This window comes from Cydia splendana, chromosome 17 (assembly GCF_910591565.1).
Source record: "Cydia splendana chromosome 17, ilCydSple1.2, whole genome shotgun sequence".
In the NCBI taxonomy this organism is placed as follows: domain Eukaryota; kingdom Metazoa; phylum Arthropoda; class Insecta; order Lepidoptera; family Tortricidae; genus Cydia; species Cydia splendana.
In genome coordinates this window covers 6302690-6323537 of record NC_085976.1, presented here as the reverse complement: position 1 = coordinate 6323537, position 20848 = coordinate 6302690, and the positions used below count along the sequence as shown (strand labels likewise).

Genomic DNA, 20848 nt, shown 5'->3' with positions numbered 1-20848 from the left:
TGCAGCTTCACGCTTGGAGTCAAGAAGAGGTTTTAAATGCTCTGAGTTTTCAGCGAACCAATCCTGGGTCTTAGTTTCCTGGTACCCGAAAACTGAGCAGGCAGTGTCTGTCAGCATCGTCCTGACGCTCCTCCACATGTCGTCTAGCTGTGCATTATCACTCCAGGTTGATTGCGCGCTTCTTACCAACTCCCCAAAATCACTGACCATCTCGTCATTCCTGGTATTCAGAATATTTACTTTCTTCTTACCAGGAGGTCTGGACGAATGGATTTTCTTTTGAGTGAAGACAACGCGCGCTACCACCAAGGAGTGATCGGTGTCACATTCTGCACTGTGAAAGGTTCTGGTGTGGAGTGTTTCGCGTAGGTCTTTCTTTCTGGAGAGGATCATATCCAGCTGATGCCAATGACCCGAGCGAGGGTGTTTCCATGAAACCTTGCGAGATAGTTTGCCCTTAAAATATGTATTTGTGACGCACAGTAGGTTTCTAGAACAAAACTCTAGCAGACGCTGGCCATTTTCGTTTTGTTTGCCGATACCGTGTTCACCAATACAGTTCAGCCACGCATCACGGTCTTGACCGATTCTGGCATTAAAATCGCCTAGTATATACAGGCGATCGGAGGATTTTACACTGCGCACTGTTTCATGGAGCTGATCGTAAAATTGGTCCTTGGCCTCGTCCGTTGATGGTAGTGTTGGAGCGTACGCGGAGATGACTGTAATGTAGCCGCTGGTTGTGTTAACTCGCAACACCATTATGCGCTCGGAGACGCCACGAGGCTTTTCGATTGCTTTAAGCAAATCGTTACGAACGGCGAAGCCAACACCGTGCTCACGAACAGCATCAGCCCCCTTACCTTTCCAGAAGAACGTGTATTGCGCCTCGCGCAGTGAGCCTTCATCAGGTAGCCTGGTTTCTTGAAGGGCTGCTATTGCTATGTTAAGCCTATCTAATTCCATGCTGATTACAGCCGTCTTACGCAGGTCGCATGCGCTGCTGTTACTTGAGCCTCCCACGGTGTCCGGGAGGCCTGTCCTCATAGTACGGACATTCCATGTCGCAATGCGCATGGATAAGCGGGTTGTATTATTTATTTTTGACTGTTCAGCAGGTGAAGTACGTTACGACGCCGGTCGTCTAGTTGAAGGCTAGTGCTCCCTACACCCAAAAGGAGCAAACCGGCACCGAGGCGGATCAGTACCTAACTGACCGGGGGCTGCCCGGCTTAAGCGGGCGGTAACTGATCAGTGGGCCTACGATGGACCCTCCCACTGTCAGGAGTGACCCCTAGCGTCCTAACTTACGCCTATCTGTTTGGACTTATTACTGGTCACTGCCACTCCCCGTGTTGTTTTCCACGCGGCAAACCATCGTGGGTGAAGTTTCCTCTCCACAGACACTGCATCGCCTGGGACACAAACGAAGAGACACAGGGTTGCCCAAGACCTGTGGCTCTCTCTCGGCCTTACCGACTAGATCCGCGGGAAAGACAAGTCAATACGCGCGGAGTCGGATCGGCTGCAGGTGCATAACAGCTGGCACCGAGCCGGGTTTTTTTCAAGTTTTCCTTCTCTGTTAATTGCTATCTCTTCCGTTAAACAGCAGGAGGACCACGTGCAGGCGAGATAAGCCGGGACACAAAGATGTTATTCGTGCCCCTCCTCCCTTAAAGACGAATATACTTCTAACACCCCTATATATAAGCGTTTCTCATAATATCTAAAGTGTCCCTACCTGACACTCCTTAGTGGCCAGGTTCCTCAGATGTCCCGTGGGACAGTCCAGGTCCTCGCAGCGCTCGCAAGAGTGTCCCCACGCCACGCCGACAGTGGCACAATACATCTATTTACTATATACTTCTAACACCCCTATACATAAGCGTTTCTCATAATATCTAAAGTGTCCCTACCTGACACTCCTTAGTGGCCAGGTTCCTCAGATGTCCCGTGGGACAGTCCAGGTCCCCGCAGCGCTCGCAAGGATGCCCCCACGCCACGCCGACAGTGACACAATGCATATATTTACTATTATACTTCTAACACCCCTATACAAAAGCGTTTCTCTTAAATATCTACAGTGTCCCTACCTGACACTCCTTAGTGGCCAGGTTCCTCAGATGTCCCGTGGGACAGTCCAGGTCCCCGCAGCGCTCGCAAGGGTGTCCCCACGCCACGCCGACAGTGGCGCAGCAAAGCTGTTTCGTACAAACTACTCCTTCTAACGCCCCCGTGCATAGGGCATTCCTCGTTTCTGTATAGCAGGGGCCTGAAATAAAATATAACAGATTATTTTTATGTCTTTAAGTGTGGGAATTCAGGTTTTAAAATTGGATGAATTACTTTGAAATCTAGTAAATGAAATAATATCCCGTAACTAAGGATGTACTGTAGGAACGTGTGTGTATTTTGGTATTACATATTATCTTCATATAATATCCACTTAAATCACATGGGTGACAACGAGTAAAACTTTACACGCACACGTCACACACGTAAGACATATCATAACATATTTTTATAATGCAAATAAATTTGTTTTTATTTCTAACTTTTTTTTACTTCGCCCATTTGAGTGTCCCACTGCTGGGCAAAGGCCTCTCCCCTGGTTCTCGATAACTCCCGATTTTGTGCTTCCTCCGGCCAATTGTAAGGGAATTTCTACTAAAATGTCTAAAAAAATTGAAATTGAACATCAGATTTTCTTACTGTTTAAACTATGAACTAACCTGTCCTCCTGTCTATCTCGCACCTGGTCCCCGACAGGCCGTGGAAGCAGACGCACCTGTCCGGCGCTATACACCGCCCGCCGTGCAGGCAGGGCTCTCGACAGATTGCTGGAAATATAAAGAAAATTAGATTAGAAAGGCCAGTTAGACGAGGGACACAGTACACGAAAACTTGTAATAGTTACAAGTTAACCCTTTGAACGCTACGTTTGTCATGCGCAGCGTGTCATTGTGAACTTTGTTGGAATGCACAAAGTTTGATTTTGCGCTCGCTGTAGCCTTGCGCCTCAGTTGACGTCATTGGCGGTCAAAAGGTTAATACTAAAGTAAAAAAAATACTTCTACTACTATTAGGTAATTAGACAGAAAGAAAGAAAATACATTTATTTACGTCAACCAAACCAGTTAAATTACAAGGTAGGTTTTCGTAAAAAAATCACAGTAAGTATTCTAATGTCAGAAAACCTGTGCACCGCCCTCAAGTCGGTCAGTCCAACAATATCCATAAGTGTTACACGGCGTCCACCAGCGCGTTAGACGAGTCGTACAGGGTGACGCCAAGCTTCCAAGTGTGCACTCACTTCGCTCGCTTGCATTTGTTTACATGGACGCCACGCCGCAAGCCTTCAACCTTTGTCAACCTGGCCTATTGCATAATAAAATACAAGCTTTTGATATTAGCTTACATTTTAATATGAAAGAGGCCCCTGATTTCTAATAATTAATATCAATCAATACTCACGTTCAGTACAGAACTCGCCGCTCCAGCCGGGCGCACACGCGCACGTCCCGTTGGTGCACGTGCCGCCGTTCATGCATATCCGTCGGCACCCGCCCCGCGTCCGCACTGAAATCAAAAACTTGTACTAATGTAACGTACTATTAATGTACGTAAACGTAACGTAAATGTACGTAACGTAATGTACTCATATAACTATGAGTAGCTGGCAAGGTTGATGGCAAACGACCTAGAGGCCGTAGCCCAACAAGGTGAGCAAATCAAATCCGTTCTACCCTGGACACCCAACTGCATGTCGCGCTTCACGATGCCAAAAACAGGCATGCACAGATGGCGGGACACCGTCAAAGAGACGCTGATTCTTAAGTGCTGAAGCTGAACACGACGTGAGGAGGAGGAATGTAACATCCCATCATAATGGTATACATACCTAGGTATATATACATATATATAATTGAACATAGATATAAAATGCATAAGAATGCTTGAAATAAACAAGAACAGTATTCATCACTTATCATCAAATTATGGCTAAATACAGATACAACAAAGAGGTGTTTACCGGGATAAGGGTAAACGCCGCCCTGTAGGCAAGATGGCGCCTCCACGCCGCTGGGGCAGCGGCACATGTTGGGTGCTATGCAGGCCCCTGGCGACCCGCAGTCCGGTCGACATAGCGCTGAGGACAGAAACAGTAAATAATGAATTATGCAATGTTCGCCATCCCTCCGCGAATGAGTTGTTTAAATACCTAACCCTAATCTTCCCGCTCAGAACTCAGCCCTCCTTAACCCTTTGCCAGGCTGAAATGAAAGTGCCGTATGTGGAAAATATATATCCCTTAGCTTGGTAAAGGGTTAAGTACCATTAGGCAGTGAATTAAAAGGGATAAAAGTATCTTATGTCTCTTTCCAGCTTGTATTTTACCTGTGTACTTACTAAATTTTGTCCAAATTTGCTCAGGTTAAAAAATACATTCAAATATTCAAACATTTTGTATGTTTCACATATACAATATCCGTCTGGAACTCTGGACGCCCTAGATACCGCTCTCCAGCGGTGCCGAGTTCGCTAAGACCTTAGCGAACTCGGCGCCGTCGACTGGACAGAAACGGCTTTGGACAAAGTAGCATGGCGGTCTTTGGTGTCCGAGGCCAAGATCCACTTCGGGTCGTTGCGCCACAGCAGTATTTAGTAAGTAAGTAGTAACATATACAATATTGGGATGAGACTACAGAAGGCGTAGCTTTCTACAGTAACCGGTAAGTATGGCATAGACGTGTAATTGGGATACTTACGGACTACACATAGTAAGGAGTTAGGTCTCGACGTCCACCCTGGACAGCAATGCGTGCTGTTGCGACTGCGGCAAACGTGCGGCCTGGTAAAGAAATAAAATAAAATATAAGTAGATAATCATGTAAATAGGCAGTTTATTCATTGTCATGAATTCTCGTTAATCATTATATCAAAGTTATCAAACATCGTTATTGTCATATGCAACATTTAAGAATTAAAGGAGAGCTTTAAGACGAATGTCTTTATCCATAAACGGGCTTCAAGAATAAATAGCACAGTACTCCGATATTTGCGTTCATAAAAATAAGCCAAAACATATTGTTAAATTTAATTAATAACGAAATGAGCTTTTATCTATAGGTTGTATTGTATACCTACTACTATTATATTTCTGTGCCGACTTCATAAAGTTGTTGTTGTGAGCATATAGGAAGTATAGTAAGTTCCTACTCTCAAGAGTACCTTTTGGAAAATGTTTCTTATATTCTGCTTTAAGCCCTAATGCCAATAAGCGCTTATAAGCGCAGAAAATCACGCAAGTATGAAAGGACTCACAACCTCAATAAACAAGTACCAGTGTGCGCCAGATTCATTGACAAAAGAATCGGTGTCATGATATTTTTGATTGCGTTTTATCGGAATAACTTTTCCACGGTTAGTGTTCCGAAATATGAGCACGATACAAGTTCATCTATTTATAAGGTCGTCTGGAGCACGTGTCATCTAACTTTACATACAAGATCAAATAACGAATTCTGTTTATCTTGACACAATGTCTCAATCCAAATCGCGAGTAATGTAGGTGTTTGTAATTTGTTTAAATAACACTATATCAGAATTAACGTAAAAATATGGAGCTGTATTTATCAAATTAACACAGATTTTTTATCACCTGACTAATATAAATGGTGTTATAAATCATCACACAATAGTTGTCATAGTTTGACCAATACAACAATTACGCCTTACTGGCCAAAGCTATACAAGCATGATTTATTAGTAAAACAACCTTGTGGTGTAATTGTCCCCTGTAGCATACAGTCAGCAGCAGAAGTACCAAAGCGGGTTCAAAATGACCTACACACGCTCTTATACACTTGACAATAACGTGCGTTTAGTTCATTTTGAGATATCACCTTAGCAACTTCTGCTGGCTATATGAGGCGTAAGATGGATTCGACACGGCTCTTAGAAATAATGGGCTAATTCAAAGGTCAGTAGGCTGATATGAAGACCTTGTGTCGAAATCCTGAGTCTTATCAAATGCAGAGCAGTATACGTACAAAGTTTACGATGCTACTAGTTTACAGTCGAACGAATAGTCATGCAAAAATAATGACGTAAGGTTAGCCTTTTTCAAAAACATGGGCTATAGCCCAATTTGTGCGCTTAGATTGTTAACTGTAAATTTTTGAACGAATCCTTGTTTGTGCGTATACTACTAAGTCGAATTTAACTCTTCTATTATTTTCGCGCTAGCAACACTGTCAATTAAACACGGTGAAGCCCACGGCACGGCTTCGGTGTCTAATTTACAATCCACAGTGGTCAATAGTTAATTAGGGCGAGCGAAGCGAGCCCTATCACTATTCGACGAACTATGCATTCTTGTGGTACACTTTACGGAAAAACTACTGCACTGTTAGGTTTGAAATTTGACATAGTAATGTAAATTCATGTCTAGATGTGTTATCAAACATAAAAATATAATTTTGTAAACCTAAAAAAATAAAATAAAGTAATAACACTTTGTATTACTACTAGCGCCATCTGTTGGCAAAATAATGAATTATCTACTTCTCTAACAGATGGCGTTACTAGTAAAAAAATAAATAAATATTGGACATACAAATTGACTAAGCCCCAAAGTAATCTCAAGGAGGCTTGTGTTGTGGGTACTCAGACAACGATACCTATGTGGTGTTTTCAATTTCAATAATGTCGATGGCGCTTACTCCATTAACAACGATGAATACAAAAGTGGGTTAAAATTTTGGATTCAGACCCACCTCGCTTCGCTTGGTTTGACTCCCAATTTAGCAATTAAGTTTCTGTGAATACCTACTAGAACAATCAATCTTGCTGTATACCTATTCACTGCGGAGGTCAATTTTGGTTTTGTGACGCTGATGAACTGATCAATCATGTTGTGTTAGCAAACTTAAATCAGGGTATTTTCAGTTCGAGAAACAGTTTTGGCGCCATTAATTTATTACGTAAGACGATTTTGGGGTGGAGGGGGGTCGAACATATCTTATTTTTTCTTACATGGGGGAGGGAGGGGGTTTTCATAGTTCTTACGTAAGTTCACAAAGATGCGACTTTTTATTTCATTTCTATGAAATTATGACGTTTAAAATACATAATAATAATACTTCCACACTATGCTATCAAACACGGAGTTAGCTTAAACGAGCTCAAGTACCTTTGTACAGGTACATATATCACATTCAAAAAATTTTTTTTTGAAAAATAAGCCCTAATACAAACCAAACGTGTAGGTACTCAATTTTTCCTTTAGATTCTTACGTAATATATGGTAATATAGGGGAATGGGAGAAGGAGGGGGTCAGCCTATTCTTATTATTTCTTACATAGTGGAGGGAGGGGGTCAAAAACTGGCAAAAATTGTCTTACGTAATTAATGAATGGCGCCATTAGTGTTACTATTGCTTGGAACTGCTAAAATTATAAATAAAGATAAGCATATTAATACAAACTTCAGTGACTTAGGGCCGACACACGACTGCAACTTGTATGGGAACTACACGCCGACTGCACGCCAATTGCAACGACGGCGTGCAGTTCAACAAAATGACCCAGAACCCTGGCAGTTCCTAGTGGAACTCAGGTTTGGTGCAACTAAGGCACATTATGTTTTGGTCATCCGACTCATCTTGATGAGCACTTAGGAGAGTTAGTTCCCAAGATAGAGGTGATGCTGAACCCTGGCAGTACCTAGTGGAGCTCGGGTTTGGTGCAACATAGACACACGCTGTTGGTCATCCGACTCGTTTTGATGAGCAATTGGGAGAGCAGTACCCCGGATAAAGCGGATGCTGAACCCTGGCAGTACATAGTGGAACTCAGGTGGTGTGTAGCATAGGCGCACGCTGTTTTGGTAATCTGACTCGTCTTGATGAGCATTTGGGAAAGCAGTAACCAAAATAGAGCGGATCTGAACCCTGGCAGGGTACTGCCATTGTTCCATTAGGTATAATGGAACTCAGGTTTGATGCAACATAGACACACATTGTTTTGGACATACGACTCGTCACGATGAGCACTTGGGAGAGCAGTACCCAAGATAGAGCTGATGCTGAACCCTGGCAGTACGTAGTGGAACTCAGGTTTGTTGCAACATAGGCTCACGCTGTTTTGGTCATCCGACTCGTATTGATGAGCACTTAGGTGTAGTACCCAAGATAAAGCTGATGCTGAACCCTGGCAGTACCTAGTGGAACTCAGGTTTGGTGCAACATAGGCACACGCTGTTTTGGTCATCTGACACGTCTTAACGAGCACTTAGAAGAGCAGGACCCAAGATAGAGCTAATGCTGAACCTTGGCTGTACCTAGTGGAACTGTGTGTGTGTGTTTATGTGCGGAGCAGTGTGATTACCGCCAGTAGGTGTCCAGACAGGATAGATTTTCGCTGAATTGTGTGGTGTGGACGCAAAAATAAATTCAAGGACATTGGCTCGCTGACCCAACATTAAGTAGGAAAGCCAGTTGGCATCCTTACAAAAAGTACTGGGCGACCGTGTAGGATCTAATAAGCGCTTATGAAATTGTATATTACGTGTGGATGATATTGGCAATTTGATTTTGTCGTCTGGAGACGTTTTTAATGGACAAAGTAAAAGCTGTAACAAACAGGCGTACTTGACAGCAACCGGGGTCCGGTTAGTATTTGTCTTTCTTGCTCTCACTTATAATTGCGTTCTTAAAGGCCGTAACACACTATCGCACCGTACCGCGACCTTGGTGCGGTGCGATAGTGTGTTACGGCCTTAACTGACTTATTACATACCCACCCACTCGATCGAACATGAAATAAACCTCGGATTGGATCAAAGTCGCGGTCCGGTACATACGTTTAGGTAGAAAAACTCCGCGAGCCCTTACAAAGCTCTGCTTTTTGCTAGTAGTAGTAGCAAAGAGAATAGATAGTATAGAGGGCTATTGCCAAAGTAAATTTTGTAGTCACGGTACATTTACTGCCATCTATCGACACACGATTAAAACTTAAAATAAAATTGAAAATGTATAAATTAATCGAAATATGTTTACGGATAAATGATTTTTAATTTTTATTGTTCCATACTGACCCCTGTTCTTTCACTGATATGTGTTAAAATAGTTAAATATCAAACGGTGTCGTCAACGCCATCTAGCCGAAAATAGGCCAAAGGTATGGCGCCATCTATTCGAGAATGACTTTTTCTTGATTTCCGTGGCACGTTTTTTTCTTAGACTTTATTTATCTTATACGGAGTTATATATATCTCTGGTAGTAGTAATAGAAATGACAGTAGATGAGTACCTAGACCCCATTTTATAAAACTCCACAGTTACTTACACACTTTATCTCTATGACGTATCAAGCCAAGAACAACAGGCCTTTTGACCAGTGTTACCATAATTTAAAATTATAACTTAAGAAAATTGCATTCATAAAAAGTACAAAACATCAACCATATAAGCAAAATTCTTATCAGATAAACGGTAAAGTGTAAACCAATCGGTCGAAAATATATCCGTCAAACTAAAACGCCACTTGCACCATTCCACTAGCCCGGGGTTAACCGGGTTAAACCAGGAGTTATCATGGTTACCAGTACAATTTGACACAAGGTAAACGGTTTAACCGCTTAACACCAGGATAGTGGGATGATGCAAGTGGGCCTAAGGTGGTTTAAAAGCTTAAAAAATGTCCTTTAACTGCGTTCCTACTTCCTAGTGCGATGTTCGTGTCCGTTCAACAATGTGTCAGAGTATCGTCCGTCCATTCAGAAATATCAACAATGAGTGTAATCCAACTCTCGGATTGACGGCCGAAATGTAGTAAAGTGATATGCGTGGGCGCATGCGTGGGTGAATTTCACGCTCGCGACTACCGGGCTTGTCCTGGAGCGGCATAAGAACTTTAACATCTGATCTTCTTTTAATAATGATTTGAAGTTACTAGTAGTACATCTCCCTTGTGTCAGTTAGTACGAGTGAGATACCCTGTAATCAATATCGAATCAGGATTAGGTTTTTGAAACTCGAATGCCGCTCTTGCGATGCCACGGCATTGACCGTTTGTGAATCTTATAATTTAGGTATTCTAATTTCTTAGTAAGCGTAGAAATCACTTTAAATGTGATCTTTGATTACAATTAATTGATATTGATTTTCAGGTCCAGTGGACGCCGCAAGCTGCATGCTACAGGGCCTACAGGGCATCACATTGTGTGAAAATGCAGAAACATTTATATAGACACTGTACACAGCGTATAGTTGAATTATCGAGAAGATGGAATTGCATTTGTAGTGGTTGTATGCTGATAGTACAAGAAAATAGAAAATTCAAATATAGAATGCCTGTAAACAAACAATACTACATATGCAATTCCACGCTCTCGATGATTCAACTATACGGTATCTACTTGAGACCATAGGCACCAAATGCATTATGGCTTTGGCTGTGTCGACCGCCCGCCTCTGCCCATTTTACTCGTAATCGCATTTAAATAAAAAGCTCTATGCTAAAAAAACATGATTAAGTTATAGTTTATATCTTATGCCCCTGCGGCTGTGACTAATGAAGGATAAATTCGGATATCCCGGGTGACGCAAAGTCCAATTGAGACATCTTGTAAACGATAGTGGGTTAAATCTTATATCGGAAGTAATAACTTCCTGAACGCGTCGTGTTAGCTTATCCCAGTTAGTTAGGTTGAGTCTTACAATACGACCTATCATTTTAGTTTAGAAATTAGATATCAAATGAGCCTTTGATATTTTTGAGTAACATTAGTCAAACTCTTACATGGTTTCCCATTTACATACACCCCACCCTGCCCTAGGCTGTGTCGTCACGCCATACGTTTTAAGATATATCATTTCTGATTAACAGATTATAAGACAGAGGTTTTTATAACGACTCAATGTGTGGATTTATAAGCATTCCGGTGTAAGCAGTATCCAATCTAAAACATTACCTTTATTGTGCAAAAATGCAACCATTAGTAACGTAAATAACGTAGGTCTCAAATTAACGCATCAGATTACGCCGATGACGAGAAGAGACAGATCGCGTCAATTAGGCGCGTGCAATCCATATTCCACTTGTACCTACTAAGTGCAAGCGAGTTGAGCTCTTGCACGAACCAAGTAAGCACGCTTTTCCGTAACACACAGTTGTGAAGGATCGCGAGGTCTTAGTCACAGTGGTTTTATGTTTATGAGCTTTCAGCTTTCATTCGCCTGAGCTTGCATGGTAAGCAATTATGAAATTACAAAAACACGAAGGGATCGGCGCGGTAGTCACTCTCCGCTCTCCGGTAACAGTTTGCATTCCACTATCATAGGTAAGTACCTATGATAGTGGAATGCAACATTCTTCAATTACCTAATCGAAGAATGTTTGATTTGGTTTAAACATGAGATATGACTTTAGCCACTTTAGGTCTAGTACCGTAAAAACCTTACTGTTAGACAGGTAGAAGATAGTTAAAACGCGTTTTAAAATAAAGTAGTTTATTACGTAGTACCCTCGTCAATTGATATTGGCTTGTCGATCACGCACGAAATCGACGAGTAGCGTACCTACTAGCGTAGTGGGCTGACAAGACTTACCCCACAAAGTGCTGGGGCGCGTTGTCGAACGGCCGGGCGCCGCGCCAGTGCCGCGTGCGCGGCGTGCTGTGCAGCGGCTCGGCGGCACACGCGGCCGCCAGGAAGAACAGCCACGCTGTCATCTTGACACCATGACCCTGGAAAAATAGCACATTAAGGGTCGGTTGCACCAAACTTTTCGTATCGTTAAAGAGTTCGCTAAATTTTCATGTATGGAAAGTTTCATAGTAAAGCGCCGGGGCGCGCCGGCTGACGTTGATCAGTCTGTCAAATGTGGTTGGTGCAACTGGCCCTAAGTCTTGTCTTCTAACGACTCAGCGAGGCTGCAAATGCCGGTCGCTATTTCCAAGTAATCGGATTCAGATTTTCCACTAGATGTGGATATGGCATCTAAAGACTGGGAGCATGACTGAGAAATATGTTTACATAACGTACCTACATTCCAATTGTGGGCTAAATATATAATGGGATGTGAATAAAAATATATGAAAAAATATGCGCGTTTGATAATTTTATTGATAAAAAACACTACTAAAAATATATTAACGACAATCATTCTTGATAACGCGATATAAAGATACATTTTATTAATGAATCACGAGTTCATCATATGTTATGCTACTTAACATCCTTGAACCACCACATCTAACCCGATATAGGTACTTATCGAATAAATGAATGGGTTTGCCGCCAAAAGATACGAGAACAATGACTTAATTCCTTATCAACCAACGCGCGGTTATGAATGAAACTAATGGACACATCATATATGGTAGGGTCATTATTGCCATGAAATATTTCACTCAACCACGTACACAAATGTTATAGTTAATTAATTTTGCAAACATCACTAGCGGATGAATAGGCCTAATGGTGAAACCATCCTAGAATTTTACCATATGCCATGCCAGAATTTTGCCATGAATCCTATATGCTACTAGAGTCAGTCCATGAAAAGTCTGCAGCGGATTTGATAGCCCACGCAGTGCACGTGTTATTTTAAACGTCAAACTTCTATGAAATTATGACTTATAAATGACACTTGCACTGCGTGGCCTATCAAATCCGCTGCAGACTTGTCTTGGTCCAACTCTACATACTTAATCTACTCGCAATGCAGAAAATCATTTCTGTAGTTAGTTTGGCCTGTAACATTAACCGATTGACTCAATGCTTAGGTAAAATGCTAAGAAATTTAAGAAAACGAATGACTATAGAAATTTTTTAGACGAAAACAGTAAATATTAGACTTTCAGCAAAAATATTGAGCACCGCACTTTATTTAAAACAAAATTTTCAGACAAATTACAACCAAAATCCAATTATGACCCGGACCAATTCGAGCTTTATTAAATTACTCACGTAAAAACAAAAGATAACGAATGCAGATACCTAAATATACGAAGATTTATCTCGGGCAGTTATCAGCGAGTGCATAGAGTTGTTTATCGACTGTAACCAGGTCAGTAGTGTCAGAACCGAAACGCTCCCGTTTAGCCTAATTCCCGCCAGGGCCATGCTAGCCGATGTTATGTAACTTGCATTCCTTATTCCTGGTTTCTGTAAGGTTCTTCACATGCATAGAATCTTCACATGCATCTAGACACGCGGTAGCGTGTCCAGCCAAATTCAAAGAAAAAGGAACTGGCGACGCAGCAACCGTGTGTAATATTACACGAACCATTTCGAGCTACTTTTGACCCCTTCACAACTTGAAACCTACTTAACCTACACTAATGAAATCTGGCACATGTATTCAAGCCCCTTAGCTTGTCCAAAATACAAAATTTCATAAACGTAGCTCAAACAGTTACTGATAAATTAACGTTTAAAAACCGGCATTTTTGTGACTGACTGACATATAGATCATAAACCTAACCCACTTCCAGATGACCTAGAAACTTGAAATTCGGCATCAAGGTAGACTGTTAGGTGTATATAGAGAGAAAAATCTGAAAAGTGGAAATTATTGATATTTCGATGGAAAATAAATAATTAATACTTATAGACCAAAAACCTAACCCACTTCTAGATCACTTAGAAACTTGATATTTGGCACCAAGGTAGACTATTAGGTGTATATAGAGGAAAAAATCTGAAAACTGGAAATTATTGATATTTTGAGGGAAAAAAAATAATTAATAGTTTTAGACCAAAAACCTAACCCACTTATAGATCACTTAGAAACTTGATATTTGGCACCAAGGTAGACTATTAGGTGTATATAGAGGGAAAAATCCGAAAACTGGAAATTATTGAGATTTAGATGGAAAAAATAATAATTAATACTTATAGACCAAAAATCTAACCCACTTCTAGATCACTTAGAAACTGGATATTTGGCATCAAGGTAGACTATTAGGTGTATATAGAGGGAAATATCTGAAAAATGGAAATTATTGATATTTCGATGGAAAAAAAAGAATTAATACTTATAGACCAAAAACCTAACCCACTTCTAGATGACTTAGAAACTTGATATTTGGCATCAAGGTAGACTATTAGGTGCATATAGAGGGAAAAATCTGAAAACTGGAAATTACTGAGATTTAGATGGGAAAAATAATAATTAATACTTATAGACCAAAAATCTAACCCACTTCTAGATCACTTAGAAACTGGATATTTGGCATCAAGGTAGACTATTATGTGTATATAGAGGGAAAAATCTGAAAAATGGAAATTATTGATATTTCGATGGAAAAAAAAGAATTAATACTTATAGACCAAAAACCTAACCCACTTCTAGATGACTTAGAAACTTGATATTTGGCATCAAGGTAGACTATTAGGTGTATATAGAGGGAAAAATCTGAAAACTGGAAATTATTGATATTTCGATGGAAAAAAAATTAATACTTATAGACCAAAAACCTAACCCCTCTTCAAGATCACTTAGAAACTTGATATTTGGCATCAAAGTAGACTATTAGGTGTATATATAGGGAAAAATCTGAAAACTGGAAATTATTGATAATTCGATGGAAAAAACATAATTAATACTTATAGACCAAAAACCTAACCCACTTCTAGATGACTTAGAAACTTGATATTTGGCATCAAGGTAGACTATTAGGTTTATATAGAGGGAAAAATCTGAAAACTGGAAATTATTGATATTTACATGTAAAAAAATTAATTAGGTAATACTTATAAACCAAAAACCTAACCCACTTCTAGATCACTTAGAAACTTGATATTTGGCATGAAGCTAGACTATTAGGCGTATAAAAAAGAAAAAAATCTGAAAACTGAAACTTTTTAACAATTGACCGCGCGTTAGCTAGGGTCTCCTTTTCAGCTTAGGCAAACTGCTTTTCTGATGAATACCTACTATAGTAATTTCTGTACAAAAAGTAATGATATCCCAACAAAAACATAAATGTGAAATGAGAGCCAAGTTCAATATTAAGAATATGTGTCGTTGTTGACTCGCTGAGAAAAGAATTGAGATCTATATGGGTGCCAAGTTCTGTGTTGTGTAGAAAATCCTGAAATTATAAAGGAGTTGTCTTGGCTAGTTTTTACGTATAGGCTACTTTTCTAAAATTTGGTTTGTTGGTAAAAACTAGCCAAGTCAAATCCTTTATAATTTCAGGATTTTCTACACAACACAGAACTTGGCACCCATATAGATCTCAATTCTTTTCTCAGCGAGTCAACAACGACACATATTCTTAATATTGAACTTGGCTCTCATTTCACATTTATGTTTTTGTTGGGATAGAATATACCTCTAGGCTTAACGAACTCATCTAGAGTATATTGAAACACGGTCGGTCGGTCGTATGTTCGGGTTATGTTGTGATAAAAAGCCGTGGCCGTGCGACGTGTGACTGCAGCGTAACCCCTTCGAGCCACTTTCAGTCCCTGTAACTTTGTTTAAGCACAACCGAGGGCCTCAAGGTTAATTCTAAATTAATTTTTGATATTACAATGATGTCATTTTGCTATTACATATTATATATTTTACGTGCATTTCGTTTTAATTGTCCATGGATTGGCGCGAGTGAGACGCACGGACGAATAATAACAAAATTACTAATATTATATTTGAAACAAAATGTACGTAGAATAAAATTGGCCTCATGTTTTTTGGCTACACTAAGTTTGCGCTGACTTAGCAAGTATAGTGTATGTAAGGGAACGAAATAAGTAGGTATGTATTAAACTTAGCACTTGTCGTGAAAACTTATTTAGCATGCTCGGAGTCTACATTCAACTCGACCTTTCGACTTTGTTCATAGCTACCTATAAAAAAATGTCTCAAACTATTTGACACTTCGCCACCACCACTTTGGGATTCACTATCAAAAGTATAGGATAATAATATTCTATACCTTTGATAGTGAATCCCAAAGTGGTGGTCATTGTACAGAAATGACAACTTGGAATAAATTGAGATGGATTAAAGTTTGAAATTGCTTTAAAGCAATTGAAAGTGCAATCATGTTTGAAACAGTAGGTCAGTTACAAGAAAGATTACAAACGTCATGTTTTGATCGATAGCTGTAAGATACATTTTACTTGGTTTGACGTCGGCTGTACACATCGTCGGCCAAGAACGAATGGGTACATACTGCTCCCTTCTCGTCTTGTCACGCGGCTAGCTCCGATTGGATCGGAGCGATGCCGAGACTCTCGGCGAGAGGCTCTCACCGAGTGTGTACCTACAGCTCGCATGACAGAGACAGTTTTTGATAGAGATATTGAATTATAATAAATTCTTGGTTTCACACTCCGGAGGAACGCATTTTTAGATCCTAAATTCGAGCTTCGAAATTCCTAGGGTCCTTCTGGCATAAATAAAGCCTCACATGAAATTAACTGATCATTAGCATTTTTTTACGAGTTTAAGTTTACAAATGCTAAGTGTGACCTGTTTTCTAACCAGAATTTTGTATTTTAAGAACTGCTAGTCTAACTTAAGCAAACTTATACAAATAAATGTATGACATAACATAAATATAGAAGTTTTACTTTAGAAGGGAGGGGGAGAAATGGAGAGCGGGTCGGGGGCACGGAATCCGTGCCGAAATGATAACGAAGCGATGACCCCGCGCACTATTTCACTTGTATACAAGTGGGCTTGGGCTACATCTATATTACGTAGCCATGACGTAACCGGTACCAAAATTACAATTGATTTAAAATCTTGAATGTATCCCGAAATCACCTGAGTTAAAAGCTTTTTTGTATACCTACCTACTATTATACTCATGCCGTGACTCGGGCAGAAGACGCTATTACCGACAGATCTCCGCCCAAGGCACTGAAGGGCTTTTCCTTTCGCATATGACATGTATTCCAGTATATATTTAATTTATATTGAATCTCATGTTTCCATTCATGAGAGAACTGTGTCAAGATTCCGATTTCATAGTTGTTTCATGACACTGACCTGACCTAACCGTAGATAGCGTATTTAATAAGCTGTAGATATCGACATCTGCAAGTGTCATTTTTTACTTTCAGTGCCCTATCGGATCGAAAATATACAACCAATTTCATTGTATAGTTAAAATATACGTATATAATTTTATTTTATAGTTGGTAAACGGGATCAGATTGTGACTTTACGAAGCACATATAATATCCAATCTAGGCTATTAATCAAAATATCGAGCATCTTGATACTAGATTGAACTTGAACTATTTCGGTACAAATATATTGAATGACAGGCAGCAAAAACTATTTAAGTAAGTAAAAAAAAACGTGAATTTGGAACACAGCCCGGAAAAGGCCTCGCCGACATGACCAGACTTACTCCGCTTCTGTCAATTCCTTAAATCAATCTCCGTGTAAGGAAACCGTCATTACAATAGAAAACAATACGCAGATAATGGAGCGAATAACTGACAATGAGCGATGTTGTAAGCGCGTGGGCAGAGTGACTCAGGCTGTGGGTGCTTGCTCTACTCCCATATTCACTATTCAGTTTGCCCAGACTGTGATCTAATCGGGCATATCTTGACCTCGAGATCCCTAACAGCTGTGTACAATTAAAATTCATACTTATACTGGTTTTCCTTAGATAAAGCGCGAATTGTAAGTGATGGCACTGATAGCATAGTTGGGAGACCTTATTCCAGAATTCCGAGAGAGTCTGGAATGAACAGGTACGGTACTAACTTACTTTCTATAGTGATAAAAAGCAATTCACTAATGAAATACTTCGCGTAAATAGTTTGCCCGTTTGCCTCGAATGTAGACCTCGCGACACCAACTGCTTAACTTCCAGGTCGGTTGTTTTTATGTAGGTATACATACAATGTTTTACGCCAAATAAATATTTATCTCCTAAGAGCCGAAGAACTTACCAACATGAAAATGGAACCCCTATTTCACCCAAAACCTATAAGAAGAATCTACATAATATATTTCCCTCACCCCTCTTCCTAGTTTAAGTGACTTAGTTCATGGCCCATATCACAATGTTTACTTATAACTTTTACCGGCGGGCCTAAATATCAAAACAGTAAAAGTGACACGTTAAAAGTCCAACGAGTTTAGAAGCTGAACGCGCTTGATTGTGACCATTGTCAGACTGAGATGAAGGAATGTACGCCTTACGTAGATAGGCCAACGATGTGGAGCAACGAACATCTGGCAAGAGTAAACATACGCATGGATTGTGCTTTTCACTTGATCATCATGTGTGGGTAAGATATTGCAGTGCATATGAGTAGGCAAGAACAGAGGTAATTAGTGTCTAATTCTTCAGGAGTTGTAGATAAATGTAGAAACCGAGTTCTATGGGGACATACCACGGACGGTATGGGGACCACAAAAAGGTCGTTGGCAAGAGCGTAACGCCGAAGAAGAATAAATAACGATTAAGAAGCAAATACGTAGAGTCCCTTTTTAGTGTCTGACCACGCAAAGCTTTCATTCGAAGTCATCTGTGTACGAAGTCAATTATGGCACTGTTCTAGGATATCTTATGCATTGCCACTGCCAAACCAACTGAGAAAACCAGGCCAAGTGCAATTCGGACTCGTGCACGAAGGGTTCCGTACCATTACGCAAAAAACGGCAAATACGTTTGTTGTATGGGAGCCCCACTTAAATACTTACATCGTCTGTGAAAATTTCAACTGCCTAGCTATCACGGTTCATGAGATACAGCCTGATGACCGACAGACAGACAGACAGACGGACAGCGGAGTCTTAGTAATAGGGTCCCGTTTTTACCCTTTGGGTACGAAACCCTAAAAAACAAAACACAGACCAATATTTTACTAGAACATCACAGTAGGTACTGTTTCACAAAACAAGAGACCTATGAACTATAATGACCTTAGAGGATATAACCAACGGAGACGCCATGTCTATAATTTTCGGTACAAAATAGTCTGCCGTTTTTTGCGGGGGAGGGGCACATCAAATGTATACGTAACGTAAACATAGCCATGTCAGATAAACGTCAGTCCATACATATTGTATACCATATTGGCCGCCTATTTTCGACAGAGGGGAACGCCTGTTAATGACCACTCCGTTTGGTTATATTCTCTAAGATAATGACGTTTATTTTACAGTCCAGGTAATAAACCAATCATAACATAAAATAAATCTTCATAAAAGCGACTTTATTACGGTTATAATAATATCAGCATATTACCAATATAGGTATATTAATGAAACTTAAAACATAGTAATTTGAAAAAAAAACTCATTTTAGGTCAAGTGATTCTTTAAAACTTTGAGAAAGTTAAAATGGCCGATGAGTTAAATTTCATTATAAATGAAAAAGAGAAATTTCTTTAAATAAAAATATAGGAGACTCATTTATATGATATATGCTAAGCTAAGGCCTACCGTTTAACTGATAGCATTATTAGCTTCATATATTAAATGTAAGGTTCTATGTATTCATAAGTATCTGTCAAAAAACCGGAAAGTCGGACTCGCCCACCGAGGGTTCCGTACTTTTTAGTATTTGTTGTTATAGCGGCAACAGAAATATGTACATCATCTGTGAAAATGTCAACTGCCTAGCTATCACGGTTCATGAGATACAGCCTGGTGACAGACGGATGGACGGACAGCGGAGTCTTTGTAATAGGGTCCCGTTTTTACCCTTTGGGTACGGAACCCTAAAAACCAATTCTTAGGTTACTCCGATTATAACGAACTTTCCCCAAACACTCCTGCCTGCGCTTTCAAAGTCACACCGTTTTCCACTACTATGTCGTATCATAATAGCATCATTTACGATAGAGGAGTGTAACATGTAAGTACTTACTCTAGATTATTGTAAACAACTCTCCCGTCATCTGTTATACGTCGTATCCCATCACACGTCAAATCACGGGAATTATAAGCTTTATTTCAAACCCTTAAGGGCTATTTTGTGTTACAGAATATGTGTACTTTAACTACTGCCGCATTCCTGTTTCATATAATTTTAAGTATTTGATACGCGATCGAATTACACAAGCTTTTTATCTTGTGTGTGATTAAATGATGACTAGGGTTTATTAAAAATTATTGTGGAACGGCTCAAAAATAAAAACAATTTCAAGATTAACAGTTTTGAAATTCACGGTTAGTTCGAAAACAATACAAAAAGGTAATCACGGTCCACATCCCAGTCGATATACTTAAGTCTAATTTCAAGATTCCATAATGGATAACCCGGAGGATGGAGGACCCGGGTATGTCCTTAAACTACGTCCAAGACCACCGGTGGACGGGCAGCAGCGTCCCTCAAATTCGGTGTACTCGACTGCGATCGCCAACCCGCCTGCCAAGCGTGGCGATTATGGCATTCACCCCCCCAAATGGGGAGGCCTATGTTCAGCAGTGGACGTCTTATGGCTGAGATAATGATGATGATGATGATAATGGATAAGAGGGGCATATTTTGATTACAACAGAAAATTTTGGAAACCCGAAACGGAAACCCCAAAAACAGAATCTAATAGGAAGGGATTGATATAGTGTACCAATGCTGGGCAAAGGCATCCCACCTCGATCTCCATCCGTCTCGGTTTTGGGCAAACTACGGCCTGCCGTTCAGATTTACCTCCTGGAGCCAAGAAGCCAATCTTTACGCTCCGTAGCGAATTAATGACTAGGTACTACTGACTCTGTCGCACTAATATTATATATTACCGTATCGTTCGCTACACGTATCGGGCTCGGCACCCAGGTCTTCTTGCCATCTCCGACTGGGCCTACCAGCTCCTCGCCCATCTTGCGGAACTTTAGGCCTACTCCTGTGGGC

At 40.4% G+C, this 20848-nt stretch overlaps 1 protein-coding gene across 1 annotated transcript in view; it reads right to left on the bottom strand.

Moving 5' to 3' along the window:
* Positions 1 to 11772, bottom strand: part of LOC134798725 (fibrillin-2-like) — a 73278-nt gene extending 61506 nt beyond the window's left edge. The window contains exons 1-6 of the mRNA XM_063771113.1: positions 11616 to 11772; positions 4770 to 4852; positions 4034 to 4150; positions 3475 to 3579; positions 2733 to 2840; positions 2094 to 2272 (exon numbers count right to left, since the gene is read on the bottom strand). Coding sequence (XP_063627183.1) covers positions 2094 to 2272; positions 2733 to 2840; positions 3475 to 3579; positions 4034 to 4150; positions 4770 to 4852; positions 11616 to 11737 — 714 coding nt within the window. The 5' untranslated portion in view covers positions 11738 to 11772. The remainder of the gene's footprint in view (positions 1 to 2093; positions 2273 to 2732; positions 2841 to 3474; positions 3580 to 4033; positions 4151 to 4769; positions 4853 to 11615) is intronic.
* Positions 11773 to 20848: the final 9076 nt, after the last annotated feature.